This window comes from Prorops nasuta, unplaced genomic scaffold (assembly GCF_024137725.1).
Source record: "Prorops nasuta isolate Cenicafe-Biocafe unplaced genomic scaffold, Cenicafe_Pnas_1.2 PNAS00024, whole genome shotgun sequence".
In the NCBI taxonomy this organism is placed as follows: domain Eukaryota; kingdom Metazoa; phylum Arthropoda; class Insecta; order Hymenoptera; family Bethylidae; genus Prorops; species Prorops nasuta.
Window position 1 is genome coordinate 1551749 of NW_027116821.1, and position 19561 is coordinate 1571309.

The following is a 19561-nucleotide window of genomic DNA, read 5'->3' on the forward strand; positions in this document are numbered from 1 at the left end:
ATAAGTATTAACATATATTTTTCTTGGAGAAAACGATAATTTGTTGAGTATACAGACTTCTGAATGTATTCTCTTTTCTAATTTGTTAAACAGTAAATGTATATTTAAATGCAATTGGTTACCCTAAAGGAAAATAATAAAGGGCATATAATTTCCTTTATAAAAAATTATTGCAATAATATTTTCAATATAAACGTATGCTTAATGAAATATATAAGCAAAACTTAGTATGTAAGAGTAAAGTACATCCTAGTAATTAATGTAGAATGCATTAACCAATGTCCTATCAAATATATAAAATATATTCTTGAAGGGTAAGAAGATAAATAATTTGTACATATATACCAAACCCTAAGAAGATAATGCCAATGGGACATCGAAGAATCATAATACAGTGCAGAAAATGAAGTTAACGCAGCTTAGAAATAATAATCCTTGATACATGAAGACTGCGACAGATAAAATATGATGAGGCAGAGTAGGAATAGATTCTTACACTGTAGTCTGAAAATAATGTTGCAATTAAATTAACTAAAAAGTATAGAACAATGAAAGTAAAAGCACAAAAGGTTCTATAATCTATGAATGTATTGCCTGATTGAACTCATTTTGTTACTTAACTACTTTCATAAAATGCCATATTTATTAAACATACAAATTTATAGAGATGTAAAAGATTGTAGTTAATCCAATTTCCTTATGATAGGAAATTATTGAAATTCCTTCAACATGTATGCATGAAGCATAAACATAGATTTTATATATGTAGCTGTCAAGCAAATCCTGTACTACGCTCTATTTTGAGAACAATTTCACCATATTTGTAGCGAACTATGCAACAATGTATATTACAATAACCAGCATTTCATTAGCAATATGAAAGATATCTTTTTTACTGATAAAAGTGTAAATAGTTTGTACGTACCAAACTTCAAGAAGCTAATGTTCAAGGGATATCGAAGAGGCATAATACCTAGCACCTAAAATAAAGTATGCGTAGCTGAGCCACAATAGTTTTGAAACATATATGATGATGAAAGAGAAATTAAATATGAAGCGCCATATTTTTAATAAGTTCCTCCCACTATGGACTGTAATTAAACTAACAATTAGGATAACCATAAACTGAAGAATGTACAAATATAAAGTGTGAAATGTTTAACGCACATTTAAATTTATTATTTGTTATAATACTTAATACACGTTTCAAAATAATCTTACCAACATCAGTCTATTTTACATAAAATCTCTCATTGCAAATGATATCATCATTAAATAGGCTTAATCAATTTCTCATATTGGAATTAAAATAGTACATCATTTTTCTGCGGGTAGATGAAAGCATGCCTACGAAGACTGATTGACCCATAAGATTGTTATTTAAAGTCTTTCTTTTCATATTTTCCTGTAATAAAAAGTAACCATTTAGCTAAAAGTTTATTTTGAAAAATACAATCTACTTCATAAGTAATCAGATATTATGATGTAAATATAACTGTAATGTAATAATACAATTAGGATATATCAATAAACAATTATTCCATATTTATAAATAATTCTGTAAGATTTACCTTTTTAAATTTGTTAAGCCGACGCGGTAACCGTTAGAATCGTTTGGAACGTCAGAAAAATTTGAACCAGCTTTACGTCGTAATGCAATGCAGTTACGACAGCTTACGTCCTCACTAGTCTTCACTATACATAGAACCTTGGAAGAGTAGACTTTACATTATAGAAAACGATGCGCGGTAGAGGGTAAAGTGCCATAAAATTTTATAGTTACTTTCTAGGGATGGAGCTTTCGATGAGTAGACTATGGGTGTATTCCGAACCAAGCTGCTCGGCTAATGATTTGTTTTTCAAGGTTGGTAATGGTAAGCCAAGCCGAAAGGTGTTCCGAACCTAACTGGACAAAATACACTTAAGCTAATATAACCTTACAAAGGAGTCTGGTAGTAAACAAATAATATAAAATAATAAAATATTTTACTTTAAAAAATCTTTTTTTCAGATATATTATAAAAATGAACAGAGGAGCTAAAGTTGTACTGCTTGACACTATTTTATCAAGCTCTGGTGATAGTGACAGCGACATGGAAGAAATTGAATTTATTTTCAAAAACGTAAATTATCCTAAAGAAAGTAGACCAAGAGTAATTAATCTCATGGAGAATGTAATTTATGCTTACCATGATGAAGAGTTTAAGAGACATTTCCGGTAATTTATAGATATATGAAAGATATTTTGCTATTAATAACTTAAACATTCCTATAATTACAGAATGCACCGGTCTACTTTTTATTTCTTATTGGATATTTTAAAGCCACATTTAAAAAATATAAATAATGATGGACCAGTTATTTCAGCAGAGAAACAACTCTACATAACTTTATATGTACTAGCAACTCCTGATTCATACAGATGAGTATTTACACTAAATAATTAATGTGTTAATAATTTATATATAAATCTACTTATTTATTGTTATTTACGTCCGTAGTAACCAAATTTAACATTGGTAATGCAACAGCTTGGCGAGCTGTGAAAAGAGTGGTCAGAGCCTTATGTCAGCTACGAAACTTTTTTATTCGTTGGCCAACATTAAAAGAAGTAGAGGCTACTTCTAATGCTATAGCAGTAAAATATGGATTTCCAGGAGTAATTGGAATTGTCGATGGAACGCATGTGAGAATCGCAGCTCCAAAAGAAAATTCAAATGCTTATGTCAACAGAAAAGGCTTTCACTCTATACAACTACAAGTAAGACATATTTGAAAGTAACATATTGTAATTTTGTTATATTTGTTGAAATTATTTTCTCCAAAGGTAATTTGTAATGAAAAAATGGAGTTTATTCATTGTTATGCTGGTATGCCTGGCTCAGTCCATGACATGAGAAGTTTTAAATATTCTGGAGTCCAACAAAGATGCATGGATAATTATTTTGGTAATAAACACCTGATTTGGGACTCAGCTTATACAATCCAAAAATGTGTAATGGTCCCATACAAGGATAATGGCCACTTGTCTCCTCAAGAAACACATTTTAATCATGTGTTATCTCGAAGTAGAATAATTGTAGAACGAGCAATAGGTCTTTTAAAAGGACGATGGAGGTTTCTTCTGGATAAACTACCAATGAGGAGGACAGACCTAATACCTTTTTACATTATTGCTTGCATTGTGCTTCATAATGTACACTGCCGGTCAAAAGTTTAAGACCACTTGAGAAATTTGGCTCAAAAACAGTTACCTCTTTAAATGCCCATAACTTTTCAATGAGAAAAGATAGCAGAAAATTCAAAACACCATAAGAAAGGTGATGAAATTCTACATATGATGGAATTACTTTCATTCGCCAGAAGCTTATAATTTACGAATATCCATTAAATGAAATAGGTGTAAAATTTTTAATTTTTTGTTTCGCAAATTCAACTGCTTCTACCACTTACAAGAATTGTGGTACGTATCTGAAACTTTGGTGACATAAAGCTCAAAGTTTTAGCTTTAATTTGAGCCATCAAACGTAACGATATTCATCGTATTTCCTTATTTTCATAACGTTTTTCTGAGTAATGTCGAGAAAAATTGTTGACCGAAAAACAACTGCCCAAGCATTCAAGACAATTTCAGATCGAAGAATCCGTCGGTATTAACGACTTATTCTACTTATTCCATATTGCACTTTTATTCAATTAACACAAAGCACTATTCAATTTTAGATTAAATCAACAAATGTAGAGTAATAATTAACCAAATATATTTTATTAATTCGAAGATTTACAATTAACATATTACTTTTAATTGAATAAAAGTGCAATATGGAATAAGTAGAATAAGTCGTTAATACCGACGGATTCTTCGATCTGAAATTGTCTTAAATGCTTGGGCAGTTGTTTTTCGGTCAACAATTTTTCTCGACATTACTCAGAAAAACGTTATGAAAATAAGGAAATACGATGAATATCGTTACGTTTGATGGCTCAAATTAAAGCTAAAACTTTGAGCTTTATGTCACCAAAGTTTCAGATACGTACCACAATTCTTGTAAGTGGTAGAAGCAGTTGAATTTGCGAAACAAAAAATTAAAAATTTTACACCTATTTCATTTAATGGATATTCGTAAATTATAAGCTTCTGGCGAATGAAAGTAATTCCATCATATGTAGAATTTCATCACCTTTCTTATGGTGTTTTGAATTTTCTGCTATCTTTTCTCATTGAAAAGTTATGGGCATTTAAAGAGGTAACTGTTTTTGAGCCAAATTTCTCAAGTGGTCTTAAACTTTTGACCGGCAGTGTATGTCTATTAAGAGGCGATGAAATAAGCTATCCAATTCTGGTTATGGATGATGTTGAAGATCAAGGACCATTAGAAATTACAAGAGAGCAAAAAGAAGAAGGTGTTTGTAAGCGTGATGAAATTAAAAGTAATTTGTATTCTTTGAGAAATGTATAATTTGTTTTAGAACAACTTTATAATATTTGAAAATAGAATATTAATGTTTAAACATAATAGTAAAATTGTATTTTGTATCCTGGTCCACTTAAAATTACCTATAATTTATCTTTAATATCTTTTAGTATATTTAATTTTTCTTGCTTGTAATTTTTATCTATTTCAAGTTTCTTTTTTTTAAGCTCTACGATTTCACTTAATAGATCATTCACTGAGCTTCGCTTACAACCTGAAAATTTATCAACAACTTTAGTTGCATTTGAAATTCTTCAGAGAAAGTATTAAGCGCTCAGCAAAATAATATAATCATTAATTACCTTTGTTGAATCTATTATCTTCCAAATGTTGACTAAGAGGAATACTTGTCCCAGCAGTCGAAACAGGATTGATGTATGGCATTTTACCGAATATTTTATCTAATATCTGTAAAAAAGAATACATTTAATACTAAAATGTCAATACACACCTTATCTTACTTTTTATAGAACTTACGTCAAAATTTTCCATTGTTTTACGTAAATTTCCACTTTGTCGGTTATGGTCAACAATATTTTTATACATTTTTTTTAAGTTTTCAATTTTAGCACAGCACTGCGATGGTGTAAAAAAATATTTATATGCTTTCATCTGTGCTGCAACACTTTTCCATGCATTAGAATAAGTAAGTTTTTTAGTTTGTATCTTTTCGTTAATTTCTGAGAATATGTGCAATAATAATTTTGTCTCATTTAGTGACCAATGATGTCTAACATTCCTATCTAAGCATGAACAAATACATGGAATCAGCCTAGCGTTAATTAAAGAACATATATATATATAAATTTTTTTTTTAATGTTTAAACCTGAACTAATATTACTGCAACTGGGTTCCGGATCATCCACATTCTCCTCCTCATTTTCTTGGTTAGATATATCAGTGGATATGCAAAACATTTGTTGTCTATTTATCTCCTCTTGTAGCTCTGTGCTTTGAACCTCCTCTGTATTTGATTTTTCAGATGTACTTACTAAATCTATAAATATGAAATACGATAAACAAAAATAAACTTATATACTTCCATATATTTGTAAACATTGTTAAATAAAAAATTGGCACATACTCTCCTCTTGACTTTTGGAAATTGCCATTTTCTTGTGCTTTTGTAAAAATTGTTTGGCATATGATGGATCTAAACCAAGAGTATTTTAAAAACAAAATAAAATTATTAAATGACATACAAATTTTGCATAAAAATTAATATAGGCATTTACCATTACAAATTAAAGAATAAATTTCTTCGGTTACTAAAAAATCATATACAACGTTATTATTTTCTTCCATAAGCTGTATAAACACTTTTCCAGAACTTCCAGACATATTTAACATACAAATTTAACTTAAAGCATAATCATTTTGCCGGGTCAGGCAAGGTTCGGAACACCTTTCGGCTTGGCTTACCATTACCAACCTTCAAAAACAAATCATTAGCCGAGCAGCTTGGTTCGGAATACACCCTATATTATAATGTATTTTGTGCGCATGCGTGCGAGTAGAAGAAACTTACGAACACAAGTAATCCAAAAATGTTTTCATGTAAATGTGTGTGCATTGATACTTACAGCTGAAATTAAAAGATTATAATAAGTAATATAGAAAGTTTGAGGCATAAAAGAATTAAAAGTATAATAACCATCTCTGTAAGAAAACCAAAGAGAAATGGCCTGTCATTCACTATACATATTGATGCCATATGGCATATGCACAAAGAATATAACAAAAATACTTTTAGATAAGTATATCTTTTGTATATAATAAGTGCATATTCAAGAATAAATCTTTTGTATGCTTTGTGTATGTATTTTGTTTATTTTACAGATTTAATAATTTATTTATTGTAAGCCATCTTCAATTTTTTATTGATCTGAAGTTTACATAGAATGGAAATCTCCCACAGAATAATTTCCATACCCTTCGACAAAGAGTGAAAGATCAACTTAGTAATTTTTGACATATTGTCTAACAATAGCATGTTATATATTGTGTTTATATGCTTGATTAACACTAATACTTTACATATCGAAGTACTCTTGACTATTTAATTAGAAAAATTTCATCATACAGTCTTAGGTCTAGTTGAGATAGTGTCTTTAATAGGTCTGTTGATTTGATATTATTTGTAATATTCTAATGTATTTTTCATATTATTATTATATGTCGAGTTTCGAAGCTGCAATTAAGATCCTCATACCGTGTTTAATGATTACAGGAAGTTCAACTTATATATAAAAGAAGAAAATATTTGGAATTGTCATACAAGAATGAGATAAGGAAATGGAGGAATTTTTACCAGCAGCCATAAAGGAAATTTCACAAGTATTTTCTGAACGGTGTGAAAAGATGAGAACAATTCAACAACTCCTATGGTAGCATGTGTGGTATCTATGATATTATTGTAATATGTATAGTTTGCTACGACTTTATATCTTCAACAATAACACAGACCTGGAAAATTCAATTTTCTCAGTTTCAAGAATGGACGGGAAGGAGGGGGGGGGGGGGCAATTCTTCCATTTTTTTTACTGAATATGAATGTGGCTTTGAAATTTCTCTATCACATCAGGTGTTTTGAAATATCAGTTAAATGGCTGAAAAACGGCGGTTTTCCTCAGTTTATGATTTTTATTTTAGAGAACAAATTTTCTTTTTGTAAATTACCACTATTGCATCGCATCCTGCTAGTATAATAAGTTTTGAAAATGGATTTTAAAGCTAACGAATAATACTATATGGTTTAATTGTGGAATTTAAACAAAATTCGTTCTCTGAAGTAAAATAATGAAAATGGCGAAAAAAGCCATTTTGTACTATTTAAGCTAAAAATTAAAAAATCTGATGTACTGGAGTAATTTCAAAATCAGGTTCGTTTACAACACAATAAGATCAACAAGAATCGTCTCCCACCATTTTTAAAAATGAGGAAAATGAGATTTGGCACGTCTGTGTAAATATTTATTAAAATAAAGTGTATTAATTACTTTTCATATTATAAAAAAGAGGAATATAAAAAGCAACTTTAAAATACAATAAGTAACAGCTATAACACTAGTGAGATTAGACTGTTAAAATCTGGGTGTAGATAAGTGATGCTGAAATTATAAGGTTCTCAAAGGCGAGTGTTTAGAAAGGCTATAACTATTATTCTTCATCAAAAATATCTTCAGCTTTAGTGTAGAAAACATTAAAATTGTGTAATATGAAAAGTGGAATTTGTAAACGATTATATGGTATCATAAAAAATAATAGTAAAGCATTACGTAATTTATGAAAAAAAAATTATTTTATTGAAGACGAAGAAACACTAAAAAAGGAATACAAATATTTGTTTAAACATGCATACAAGTTTTACCTATTTATGAGTTCGCTCCTTAGTAAAGGATAATATTAAACACGTCAATGTATCCACTAAATTGTGTAGACATGCATAATCAAAATGTGTTTGTATGTTTTCTGAATAAGTTTTATTTAATTTCAATAAAAAATAAGAATAGTTTGCATTTCAAAACTATTATACAGTCAACATTTTGTAACTGAAAGAAAAAATATATGATTTCATAATCTCCAAATTAACCTCATACAGTACATAAATGTTTAAGGAAGGATGAACATTACTATATCATATTATTTTATAGTTGATGAGACGGTAGAGGGCATGTGCTGCATAATATAAACTACTCACCCAAAGTTCCTTAAATTTGCTATAGGAAAATATTATGGCACTTTACCCTCTACCCCCAAAAGCGACATATCCTATAGCGTAGTACTATTTTGGGTACTACGCTATAGTCGCTGCTGATACTACTGGTCGGCGGAAATACGTCAGAGGGTAGAGACTGTAGAGGGACCGCAATATAGATATTTCTAATTACTAATTTCAAAATAAATGGCTGCGTTCCGTTATTACTGCCAGTACAGTACATCTCTAGAAACAATGACGTCATTACAGTATACTGCAAACAGCGTTCCGTTTTTACTTTAGTACTGTGAGTATATTGTCTAAAATGTTAAAAGGAACGGATTTGAGTATACTTGCAGTAAAACAGGCGACACATTACCGGTATATATACATATGTTATTTGTGATTGTGTTGTACTAATTTGAATCGTCAAAATCTGTGTATGTGTGAATGTGTGTGCAAGGCTTATGATAATTTCTAAAAAATTTATTACATTAGCAGAAATAAAATGGAAAAGGGAAAAATTATTTCATCTACTGTCAACTGTATAACATCTATGCTAATTGATACAGACTCATCAGACAGTGATGACGAATTTATTATAGAAGTAAGCACAAAAAATAACAGTTTTTCAACAAGAACAAAAATTACAAACTATTTTAGCAAGACCGTATGCAATTATACAGACGCAGATTTTAAATCACATTTTCGGTGAGTTTCAAAGGATGTAAGATACATTAAAAATGTTAATACATTAAAAATGTTAATGCATTTTTTAAGTAATATATTTAAATAATTTCCATAAACTTTATTATTATAGAATAACACGAAACACATTTTCATTTCTTAAGGAATTATTATCGCCTCATTTAGAAAGAAAGTCAGCTAGATTTGGACGTCACACACTTTGTCCAGAAATGCAATTGTTGTTTTCATTATGGTTTCTTTCAACTCCTAATTCCTTCAGGTTACTTTAAATTACTTTTTTAACTATCAGTAAATTATGTTTATTTGAGATTATTGAGTTTAATATTTTTCATATATATTACAGGTGTGTTAGTGACAGATTTGGAATAGGTAAATCAACAGCCTGGAGATCTGTACAAAGGGTAACAACAGCTCTATATTCATATTTGCATACCTTCATAAAATGGCCATCAACAGAGGAAGCTAAAATCACAATGGCAAGAATTAAACAACAGTATGGATTTCCTAAAGTAGTAGGGGCTATCGATGGAACCCATATTAGTATTGCTGCTCCAAAAGAAAACCCTGAGGCGTATGTAAATAGGAAAGGGTACCACTTTTTACAACTGCAGGTAATTAAATATTCTTGTTGAGTTTATTTTAACTACAAAATAGTTTCTGTTAACTATATATATTTTTAGGCTGTATGTGATGAAACGTTGAAGTTTATTCATGTCTACTGTGGAGAGGTAGGGTCAGTGCATGATATGCGTATTTTTAGACTGTCTAATATTATAGATATGTGTTCTGAGGAGAACTTCCCTGATAACAGTCACCTTATTGGAGATGCGGCGTATGAAGTACAGAAGTATATAATGGTACCGTACAGAAACAATGGTCATTTATCAGAGCAGAAAGTAAAATTCAATACGGTCTTATCATCATCAAGAATGATCATTGAAAGAAGTTTTGGACTTCTAAAAGGAAGATTTCGAAGTATATTGGATAAGCTTCCTATGATAAGAACTGATCTAATCCCACGCTATATAATAGCTTGTTGCATTTTACATAATATATGTATCTTAAAAGATGACTTGATTGATATTCCTATTCTCGTCCATGAGTTAAGAAGGGTAAACAATTTAAATGATAGCATGAGAAATGCTAATATTTTAAAAACAGAAGGTATAGAAAAGAGAAATGCCATTACGTACTTACTAAGCAATGAATTATAAACTTTAATATTAATAGAATTGTGACAAATACATTTGTATGTAACTGTACGAAGACATAGATTCACTTTCTATTAAAACTAAATACTTAAAGAACATTTTCAGTTTTTACTTCATCGTTTCCCTAATTTTAATGACATAACCTTAACAATATGTCACAAAAGTTCGTAAACTAAATTGGGGTTATAAAAAAATATAATTAACTTTTAGTTAGACTAGCTTAACCTTTACAGTGTATACCAAGATTTAAACAAAAAATATTTTAATGTTATTGCAACGGTTTAATAAATATCTTCAGGCATTTACTCTTCTTTGGCTATTTTCTCCAAGATTTGCTGCAATTTATCAATTCTCTCAATTTTTTCTCTATGTCGTCTATTTGAGTCTTCTCTGTTTAATTTTTTCTCCATTAATAATAATTGCAGCGTGTTTTCCTTCTTTTTTTTCTTGGGAGGATCTTAAAATGAGATTATTAATTAGTTATTATACTATCTAATGTAAAATTATTATTTATAATATAATTATATAGTACTTACCATCATTGTCTTTATAAGCTTCTACAGATGTACCTGCTACAGCGACAGGTTTTATCCACGGTTCTCTATCAAATATATCTTGTAATATCTACAAATATAGAGTTATTTAGTACTTTGTAATAATGTGGAAGATTAAAAAACTATTTGAAAATGTGTTCTTACCTCGTAATGTTTACAAGATTTTCGGTTATTTCCTGACTTTTTGTTATGGTCTTGAACTTTTTTGTAAGACCTTTTTAAAGCTTGTAGCTTTGTATTACATTTCTCTGGTGTAATATTATAACCTCCATTTTCTTTCAATTGTGTTGAAATAAATTTAAATAAATGTTTAACACTTATACTTTTATTCTTATTTTCTTTATATAGAGTTAACAACAATTTTGTTTCATTGTCGCTCCATAAATGTTGATCTGTAGAGCTTATAACTAAATAAATACATTAGGAGACTGTTATTGTATGACATAAAATATTTTTAATGAACAACAAAAGCATACGGTTAAGAATTTCTGGATTTTCTTGATCTTGAAGCTCAGAGTCACCTGGATCATCAATTAGTTTTTCGTCTAGTTGTGTTTGTTTATTCAATACCAATTCATTATATAATTTTTGGGCAAACTTCGTGTCTATAAAATTGAACAAAAAAGCGTATAAAACTTCTTTATGATAACTATGTAAATATTGAGCACATAACTTACCAGACCTAGCGTTTTCAGCAGTTTCTACATCAACAATTACTTGAATTTGTTCATTACTTTCATTTAAAAAAATTAATTCACTGTTATGTGCCATTGGATCCTGCTTCGTTTAAGAATAAATTAAATATTATATAATTATTGCCCTGTTTTTATAAATATTATATAAATTAGTAATACTCGTTAATTTTATACTAACTTTGCACAAGACAAAAGAGGATGAAAATTATAACAGAACTGAGTCGTCAAGACTTATACCAATTTCAATCAGTCAACATTTTGCTTTTTTTTAACATTTACTGGATTTACCCCACCCAGAAAAGCCCAGTAAATGCAGTAAGAAATTGGCAGGAAGTGACGAAAAATTCATGACGTCATGAATTTCCCTAGGACTTTTGCAGTATACTGGAAGCTTACTGCAAGCTATTTTGGAACGATTTGAAGTATACTTGCAGTATACTTCGAGTATATGCAGTAATAACGGAACGCAGCCATAATGCATGGTCCGTGAGCCAAGACAAATGTTAGTATTATTGTATCGTACATACATACCGCAAGTTAAAAAGTAATATAAAGAAATAAAGTGACAGTTTTAATCTTACTGACAGCTGATATACTGATGGTATAAGTGAATAAATAAAGTGACGAAATTTGTAAAATGTACATAAAAATAATTTTTAAAAGTATATAAAGGACTGAACATTTTAGATAAGTATAACAATAAATTTTATAATATAAAATGTAAGATATAAATATTTTGTGGTACTTTGTGGGATTTTATTTCAGATTAAACTATAGTAATGTGTTTACTATGTCACTGTGCTGAGGATGGAGCTATGCGGATTTTCAAAATTAAAATAAAGGAATAGACTAAACATAATGTGGTTATTGTGTCATCGTTGAGATTCAAACTATGTTAATTGAGACGGATAATAAAATAAATGAGTGAAAAAACTGGGTAAATACAATAATAAATAAAGAAGCTGACAAATTAGATATATAATATAAAATGTAAGATATTTTATAGTACTTTCTAGGATTTTATTTCAGATTAAATTATAGTAATGTGTTTACTATGTCACTACTGAGGATGGAGCTATGTGGATTGAACATTAAAATGAAAGGAATAGATTCACCATATTATGGTTACTGTGTCATCGCTGAGGATCAAACTGTGTTAATTGAGATGAATATTAAAATAAACAAGTCAACACATTGGGTAAATACGATACAAATAAAGAAGCTGACAGATTACATTTGTAATTTCTAATGTAAGATTTTATATAGTACTTTTTGGGATTTTGTTTCAGATTAAATTATTGTAAAGTGTTTACTATGTCAATGCTGAGAATGGAGCTATGTGGATCGAACATTAAAAAAAAAGAATAGATTCACCATAATGTGGTTACTGTGTCATCGCTGAGGATCAAACTGTGATAATTGAGATGAATATTAAAATAAAGAAGCTGACAGATTAGATATATAATATAACATGTTAGATATTTTACAGTACTTTGTGGGATTTTATTTAAAGTTAATATATGTAAAATAAAATTTTTGTTTTCTTTTTACAATTGTATCTATATTAATTACTATATGTTGCAATCTCTTAAAATTAAGCCTCTGCTTTTATTAGCAAACTAATAGTTCCACACGGCAGTGGTGCCAGAATCAAGCTTTTAGCAACAAAAATGAAGATAAGCGCTAGCCAGCAGGAGTATAGAAAATTTAAAGGGAAGCGGTACAAACACAACTATGCCTGGAAAGCATAGGTGTGATTTGGACTTCAGGCAACATTGGCTTTAGAAGAAGGGCGACTACCGCTAACCGTGACATTTTTACGTGTTATCCGTGTGAAGTGGTGCTGCGTTTACCTAAAAACTCAAAGCAAATAAAAACGCTTTTCCTAAATTGATTTGTAATATTGATAAAATGGTCAAATGTAGCCATTAATTAATTAGATTTGGTAATAAATACAGAAAATGCGTTTTATTATAACAAATGAGTTGAGGTAAAATAAACTCAATGTTTTTATATTAATCTGTTAACAAATGCATTTTTTATTTATTATTGAGTCCAATAAATTAATGGTTATTAAAAAAAAAATTCCTTGTAATGAAAAAAAAAATGAAAAAATTTTAAACTTCACCAAGACTCGAACACGAGCCCACCGCATGACAAGCGGCAACCTTACCGCCTGCGCTACAGCGCTCACTTGATGTACCAAGAGCAAAACAGCCTTTTAAAGACTGACTACAATTCTTTCACTAACTCGTCATAAACGATCAAGAATTAGCTGCAATAATAAATACATTTGTCTCCACAGCATTATTGCACTAAATTTATTATGTTATTAATTTGAAGCATACATTTTACATGAAGATACGATACTTTAAGTGTGTTCATGCAATACTCTAAATACAAAACTATTCATATGCTGGTTTATCATAGTTATTCGACTACATATAACAAATATTATAATATTACTTAATTAATTTATGATAGTTGAGCATATGAATAGTTTTGTATATAGAGTACTGAATGGTTACCCTTAAATTATCATATCTTCATGCAAAATGTATGCTTCAAATTAAAAACAATAAATTTAGTACAATAATGCTATGTAGATAAATGTATTTATTATTACAGCTAATTCTTGATCATTTATGACGAATTAATAAAAGAATTGTAGTCAGTCTTTAAAAAGCCTGGTTTGCTCATGTTACATCAAGTGAGCGCTGTAGCGCAGGCGGTAAGGTTGCCGTTTATCATGCGGTGGGCTCGTGTTCAAGTCTTGGTGAAGATTAAAATTTTTTCATTTTTTGTTTCATTACAAAGAATTTTTTTTTAATAACCGTTAACTTATTGTACTCAATAATAAATAAAAAATGCAATTGTTAACAAATTAATATAAAAACATTGAGTTTATTTTACCTCAACTCATTTGTTATAATAAAACGCATTTTTTGTATTTATTACCAAATCTAATTAATTAATGGCTAAATTTGACCATTTTATCAAAATTAAAAATCAATTTAGGAAAAGTATTTTTATTTTATTTATTCACTTTTACCATAAGTACTTCAGCTGTCAAATAGATCAAAGCTGTCACTACTCCTTATTTCTTTATTACACTTTATTTTTCCGTATAATAAACATTTGTCTTCGTTCACGCCGTTCACGGTGACAGGCTGTGAATATAATATATATAATTTTTGATATATTACGTTCTGCATTTAAGATGGCTACTGACGTATTTCCGCTGGCAGTATACTTTGTGCAGTCTGCATTCCTTATATCAAAATTCACTTACTATAGAGCGTAGTACTGTTCAAGATGGCGGACTTGGCAACCTTGCTGGAAAGTGGAAGTGCTGCCGGTATTCCCTAATTCCCTACTTCCCCACCTTCCCCTGACATTTTACCCATCGAAAACTTTGTGTTACAGAATCGCTCTTAGCGATATCTCTAGGTAACTCGATTCAACCAGATTCAACTACCGAAAGTTGTCAGTAGAAAGAGATAGTTGATATACCACTTTTGATAAACGAAGACAGCGAATATCCGGGTACAAAATGGCGGAATTTGCTTGAATTTCGTGAGTTTTACGCAGCGTTGCCAAGTCCGCCATCTTGAATTACACTACACTGCATAGTAAGTGGCGAGAACAACATATACTTCTCTACGTGGTATAGCAAGTGTCTAGACTACAAACTGTAGTTTGAACTGGAAGTACAGGGTTTTTCTCTAGGGTGAGATTCACCAAGTCCGGCTTGGGGCTAGCCGGGCTAACAAATTGTACCAACCTATGAAAAATATAGTAATTTAAGTTGGCTATCCAGAAGTTTTTTAAAATTTGAAACTTCACGTAATTCTGTCAACTGCAATCTGCAATTATCTGCATTAAAATTATCTGCTACCCATTTTCAAATTCGCGAGAAATAATTTATTATTTGTTGCATCATAATGGAAAATATAGAAGATATTTGCAATTGGTTAATTGATGATGATCACGATGAATTTAATTTATTGGATCACGAAAGTATTTACAATTATCGAAGGCCTAGACTTATTAAACCCAGAATTGATTGGTTTAATCTGTATGATGCGATAGATTTTGAGACTAGGTTCCGAATAACTAAAGAAAATTTTGTTATCATTTTGGAGAAGATTGAGCACAAAATAAGGAGTCAAACAGAAAGGCAATTAAATATTTTTCCATATCCTTTGACATGTATTATTAGCTTTCTTTAAATTGCTTACTTTTTGTACTTTTCTTTAAAAGTGTATACTGAGTATGACATGTACATTATTTTTGTTGAAAAGTGCAGAAAATGCAAGCAACATGAACAAGGCTATAAATTATACAATTTTGCTTAATTAAATACTTGAATTTTCCAGAAATAATTGTATTCCGCCAATAATTCAGTTACTGACTACCCTTAGATTTTTCTCAACTGGGTCATTTGCTATTACTATAGCTGATTTTATTGGCATTAGTGAAACTAGCGCTTTAAGAATAATTCATAAAGTGTCATTTGCTATTACTGAATTACATAAGGAATTTATCAAATTTCCTTCAGACAACAATGGAATTTTAAAATGTCAAGTGGAGAATTATCAGTTATCCGGTTTTATCCGTATTATTGGAGCAATAGACTGCTTTCACGTTCGCATAAGATCGTATGGTAATAAAAATATCAACTTTTTATAAATTTATTATATTTATGAAAATTAAATTGTTAATATGTGTAATTTCATTTTATTACAGGTGGTGAAAATGGCGAGCTTTTCAGAAACGGAAAAGGTTTTTTTTCCATCAATGTCCAGGCAATCGTTAATTCACGATTAGAAATTATGGACTTAGTTGCTCGATGGCCTGGATCAACACACGATGCAACCATTTTTGATAATTCAAAAATCAAAATGCGTTTTGAAAACGGAGAATTTGGTAACGCAATGTTATTAGGTGATTCAGGATACCCATGCTTGCCATATCTACTAACTCCTCTTACCAACCCTCTTACACCATCTGCAGTGCTTTATAATGAAGCGCATATACGTACAAGGTGTATGGTAGAAAGATGTTTTGGTGTTTTAGGGAAAAAGTTCCCTGTGTTAACGATAGGATCTCGTTTTTTAACACCCCAACGTACTCTGCCAATGATAACAGCATGTGCTGTTATACATAATATATCAAGGCGTTCAATAGAATTAGAAATGAATTATGATATATATAATAATATGAATAGACAATTAGATGAAAATTTGCATGACCAAGAAAGATCATATATAATTGACAATTACTTTCAAAGTTTACTATGAAAAAATTATGTATAATAATAAAGTCTGTTTCATATATAAAAATGTATAATAACGAACTTATGCAATTTACAATGTTAGTTTTTTATTTCATATATTCATTCAATTACAGTAAAATAAATATATATTAACAATCCATACAAAATTCGTTGATAATTTCCTCACAGATAAAATTCAAGCATACAGCAAGAATTAAAAACTGATTATATATAATTATTCAAAATGTAAATTCAAGTAATCTCAAGATAACTACTCTTATTTTCTATTTCATGGTACAAAATTTAATATATATTATAGTACATTTTCATAAATAATTATTAATAATAAAGGTACTTATACAAATAAAATATTTCTTTTTCTTCATACCATTACATAAACATAAACTTACATTTTGTATATTTGATAAAATGTTCAGTATATCTAATTAAATACTCATCGCGCAAACAAAGTCTTTATATTAATTTATGGGGACAAGATAAAAATATTTAACTGTTAGTAAAGGAATGGAGAAGTAATAGGAGAGTAATCATTTATATATCCCTACAGTAAACTCCCACACGTAAGAAATTTTTAAACGGTAAAAATTAAATAGAAAAAAGCTTATTAAAGTTTGTTTTCAGTTTAGCAAAATGAATGACAAATAATTATATTAACATGGCTAGATCATGCAAAGAATTTACAGTGTCTACAAAGCAGCTGCAGCTTACAAATATGAAATAAAAATCTTTTTTCTCCTGCTTCACATATCACAGTACTCTTATTTAAACTAACAAGTCTTTATACAACTTACTTAAAATATACTTAATATATTTAATAATATATTCATAACGTAAAGTAATTTAGATATGTCTAACAATTTTCTTTTTTAGGACATCACTGAAAATGACTCATTATTGCTCTTTATTTGTAAGTAAAATATGCCAACATTTTATGTTGCTACACTACAAAAATTTTGGCTGACCCTAAGATATTCGTAAACGATAAATTAATCAAACTCTAAAACGAAAGTTGGGCGCCAGGTTCCCGAAAGAACCACTGTACTGTAGTAATCGCAAAATATTGTAATCGTCAAACGAAAATGCCAACTAGCTCAGTGAATATAAGAGTAGGATTGCGGAAGCGGAGAGTGGGTGAGTTCCTAAAACGTAAAATATGGACGTATTTGGCAGTTCGGGTCAAATCACTACACAAAATATTCGATAACAAATTCTCTATATTTCCGTAAAGACCGCTGTATATGTCGAATTTCATAACGCATAGATCGTTCTTCATATTTAACCAAACTATAACTACGGATGGTCAAATAATAAGAAAGATGGAGGAGGTGAGAGGGGAGATGGAGAAAGATAGAAAGGAGTGGAGAGGGGAGATAGGGGAATTAAAGAAAAGGATGGAAAAAATGGAAAGAAAAGAAAAGGAGAATGGAGAGGAAGAAGAAAAGGGAAACGAGGAAAGAAGAAAGGAGGATAAAGAATTAGAGGAGAGAATAAGAAGGCTGGAATGGGAAAAGGAGAAGAAGGAAAGAGAAAGTAGGAAGAATAATATAATAATATGGGGAATAGAAAGGGTAGAAGGAAGTGAGGGGGAAATGAGGAAAGAGGTGGAGGATTTAATGGGGATAATAGGAATAAGAGAAGGAGTGAAAGGAATAAAGAGAGTAGGTGGAATAGGAAAGGGAGGAAGAAAGGGAGTGATAGTGGAGATGAAGGATAGGGAGGTGAAGAAAGAAATAATGAGAGGAAAAGGAAAGCTAAGAGGGAGGAAAGAAAGAATAGAGGAGGATATGACATGGGAAGAGAGGAGGGTGATGGAGAAGGTAAAAAGAATAGCGGAAGGGGAAAGGAGGAAAGGGAGAAGGGTGTATATGGGATATATGAAAGTGTGCATAGAAGGGGAAGAGTGGAGGTGGAGAGAAGATAAGGGGGAGTTATGGAATGGAGCGGGAAAGAAGTGGGAAGGAGAGAGAAAGGGTGAAAGAGAAAATTTTCGGGGGAAAGAGAGAGGGGGAGAAGAGAAGGGATAGAAGGGAAAGAGTTGGGGAAAGGAACGGAGAAGAGGAGAGAAGGAATAGGAGGAGGGGAGGGGAGGAAAGAAGAGAAGAGGAAAGGAAGAGGAATAGAGATTGCGTTTTGGAATGTAGCAGGAGTGGGAAACAAGGAAGAGGATTTTTGGAGAAAAATAGGAAAGTGGGATATAGTATGCATGGTGGAAACGTGGATGGAAGAGAAAGGGTGGAAGGGAGTGAGCAAGAGAGTACCGAGAGGATACAGATGGTGGAAGCAGTGGGCAAAGAAGGAGGAGAGGAAGGGAAGGGCGAAGGGAGGAATATTGATAGGGGTAAGGGAGGAGTTAGGGGGAAAGGAAGAAGGAGAGGAGGGGAGGCATGAAGGGATAATGGAAGTAGGAATAAAAATAGAGGGGGAAGAATGGAGAATTATAGCATTATATGTAGGGAAGGGAATGAGGAGCATAGAGGAGGGTATAAAGAGAGCAATAGAGAGAGGGCAGGGTAAGAGGTGCTTGGTAGGAGGGGATTGGAATGCGAGGATAGGGGAATTGGGAGGGGAAGGGGAGGAGGGTGAGGAAATGGAAGAGAAAAGGAGATCGAAAGATAAGGTAGTAAATGCGGAAGGAATGAGGATGATGGACATAATTGGAGAGATGGGAATGGAGGTATGGAATGGAAAAGTAGAAGGAGACAGGGAAGGGGAATTCACGTATGTGGGACACATGGGGAGGTCGGTAATAGACTATGTGGTAGGAGACAGGGAGGCGAGAATGGGCGTAAAAGAAATAGAAGTAGAGGTGAGGACAGAATCGGACCACTTGCCGATAGTGGTAAGGTTGGGGAGAGAAAAGAGGAGAAGAGGAAGGAAAATGGAGAAGGCAGGAATAAGGAGGGAATGGAAAGAGGAGTTAG

General features: G+C 30.9%; 6 protein-coding genes across 7 annotated transcripts; 4 read left to right on the top strand and 2 right to left on the bottom strand.

Annotated features, from left to right (window-relative positions):
* The first annotated feature begins 2024 nt into the window (after positions 1-2024).
* Positions 2025-4460, top strand: LOC136781803 (putative nuclease HARBI1). The gene is made up of 5 exons (XM_066740804.1): positions 2025-2218; positions 2282-2422; positions 2494-2761; positions 2828-3196; positions 4230-4460. Exons 1-5 carry the CDS (start codon positions 2025-2027, stop codon positions 4458-4460), a joined length of 1203 nt encoding a protein of 400 aa, XP_066596901.1.
* Positions 4461-4550: 90 nt separating this feature from the next.
* On the bottom strand, positions 4551-6921 carry LOC136781776 (uncharacterized). The gene is made up of 6 exons (XM_066740777.1): positions 5712-6921; positions 5561-5629; positions 5303-5473; positions 4953-5218; positions 4778-4883; positions 4551-4689 (listed from the first exon to the last, which is right to left on the bottom strand). Exons 1-6 carry the CDS (start codon positions 5824-5826, stop codon positions 4559-4561), a joined length of 858 nt encoding a protein of 285 aa, XP_066596874.1. The 5' UTR covers positions 5827-6921; the 3' UTR covers positions 4551-4558.
* A 1760-nt stretch (positions 6922-8681) lies between these two features.
* LOC136781805 (putative nuclease HARBI1) lies at positions 8682-10095 on the top strand. Its single transcript, XM_066740805.1, has 4 exons — positions 8682-8884; positions 8994-9140; positions 9225-9492; positions 9562-10095. Exons 1-4 carry the CDS (start codon positions 8682-8684, stop codon positions 10093-10095), a joined length of 1152 nt encoding a protein of 383 aa, XP_066596902.1.
* Positions 10096-10149: 54 nt separating this feature from the next.
* Positions 10150-14622, bottom strand: LOC136781722 (uncharacterized). The gene is made up of 6 exons (XM_066740694.1): positions 14548-14622; positions 11324-11426; positions 11123-11251; positions 10791-11053; positions 10629-10716; positions 10150-10549 (listed from the first exon to the last, which is right to left on the bottom strand). The coding sequence occupies exons 1-6, from the start codon at positions 14554-14556 to the stop codon at positions 10395-10397; spliced, it is 747 nt and encodes a 248-aa protein (XP_066596791.1). The 5' UTR covers positions 14557-14622; the 3' UTR covers positions 10150-10394.
* A 20-nt stretch (positions 14623-14642) lies between these two features.
* On the top strand, positions 14643-16756 carry LOC136781720 (putative nuclease HARBI1). Of its 2 annotated transcripts, XM_066740693.1 has the most exons (4): positions 14660-14699; positions 14768-15521; positions 15721-16007; positions 16091-16756. In XM_066740693.1, exons 2-4 carry the CDS (start codon positions 15286-15288, stop codon positions 16642-16644), a joined length of 1077 nt encoding a protein of 358 aa, XP_066596790.1. In that variant the 5' UTR covers positions 14660-14699; positions 14768-15285; the 3' UTR covers positions 16645-16756. The 2 variants fall into 2 exon arrangements, with proteins under 2 accessions (XP_066596789.1, XP_066596790.1); XM_066740692.1 differs by having other exon boundaries at positions 14643-15521.
* Positions 16757-17956: 1200 nt separating this feature from the next.
* Positions 17957-19028, top strand: LOC136781806 (cilia- and flagella-associated protein 251-like). Its single transcript, XM_066740806.1, has 2 exons — positions 17957-18457; positions 18531-19028. The coding sequence occupies exons 1-2, from the start codon at positions 17957-17959 to the stop codon at positions 19026-19028; spliced, it is 999 nt and encodes a 332-aa protein (XP_066596903.1).
* The last annotated feature ends 533 nt before the right edge of the window (positions 19029-19561 follow it).

Excerpts from the sequence above, each read along its gene's own strand:
- LOC136781803 (XM_066740804.1), top strand. The coding sequence starts at position 2,025 with ATGAACAGAGGAGCTAAAGTTGTACTGCTTGACACTATTTTATCAAGC. Across the intron at positions 2,219-2,281 it reads GAGTTTAAGAGACATTTCCG|AATGCACCGGTCTACTTTTT; the intron begins GTAATTTATAGA and ends CTATAATTACAG. Across the intron at positions 2,762-2,827 it reads TTCACTCTATACAACTACAA|GTAATTTGTAATGAAAAAAT; the intron begins GTAAGACATATT and ends TTTTCTCCAAAG.
- LOC136781776 (XM_066740777.1), bottom strand. The coding sequence starts at position 5,826 with ATGTTAAATATGTCTGGAAGTTCTGGAAAAGTGTTTATACAGCTTATG. Across the intron at positions 5,474-5,560 it reads TTCCAAAAGTCAAGAGGAGA|ATTTAGTAAGTACATCTGAA; the intron begins GTATGTGCCAAT and ends TCATATTTATAG. Across the intron at positions 4,690-4,777 it reads AGATAATAGATTCAACAAAG|GTTGTAAGCGAAGCTCAGTG; the intron begins GTAATTAATGAT and ends ATAAATTTTCAG.
- LOC136781805 (XM_066740805.1), top strand. The coding sequence starts at position 8,682 with ATGGAAAAGGGAAAAATTATTTCATCTACTGTCAACTGTATAACATCT. Across the intron at positions 8,885-8,993 it reads GATTTTAAATCACATTTTCG|AATAACACGAAACACATTTT; the intron begins GTGAGTTTCAAA and ends TTATTATTATAG. Across the intron at positions 9,141-9,224 it reads TCAACTCCTAATTCCTTCAG|GTGTGTTAGTGACAGATTTG; the intron begins GTTACTTTAAAT and ends TATATATTACAG.
- LOC136781722 (XM_066740694.1), bottom strand. Across the intron at positions 11,054-11,122 it reads AAATCCAGAAATTCTTAACC|TTATAAGCTCTACAGATCAA; the intron begins GTATGCTTTTGT and ends GTATTTATTTAG. Across the intron at positions 10,550-10,628 it reads AGCTTATAAAGACAATGATG|ATCCTCCCAAGAAAAAAAAG; the intron begins GTAAGTACTATA and ends TCTCATTTTAAG.
- LOC136781720 (XM_066740692.1), top strand. The coding sequence starts at position 15,286 with ATGGAAAATATAGAAGATATTTGCAATTGGTTAATTGATGATGATCAC. Across the intron at positions 15,522-15,720 it reads ATAAGGAGTCAAACAGAAAG|AAATAATTGTATTCCGCCAA; the intron begins GCAATTAAATAT and ends TGAATTTTCCAG. Across the intron at positions 16,008-16,090 it reads CGTTCGCATAAGATCGTATG|GTGGTGAAAATGGCGAGCTT; the intron begins GTAATAAAAATA and ends ATTTTATTACAG.
- LOC136781806 (XM_066740806.1), top strand. The coding sequence starts at position 17,957 with ATGGAGGAGGTGAGAGGGGAGATGGAGAAAGATAGAAAGGAGTGGAGA. Across the intron at positions 18,458-18,530 it reads AGAGGAGGGTGATGGAGAAG|AAGGGGAAGAGTGGAGGTGG; the intron begins GTAAAAAGAATA and ends AAGTGTGCATAG.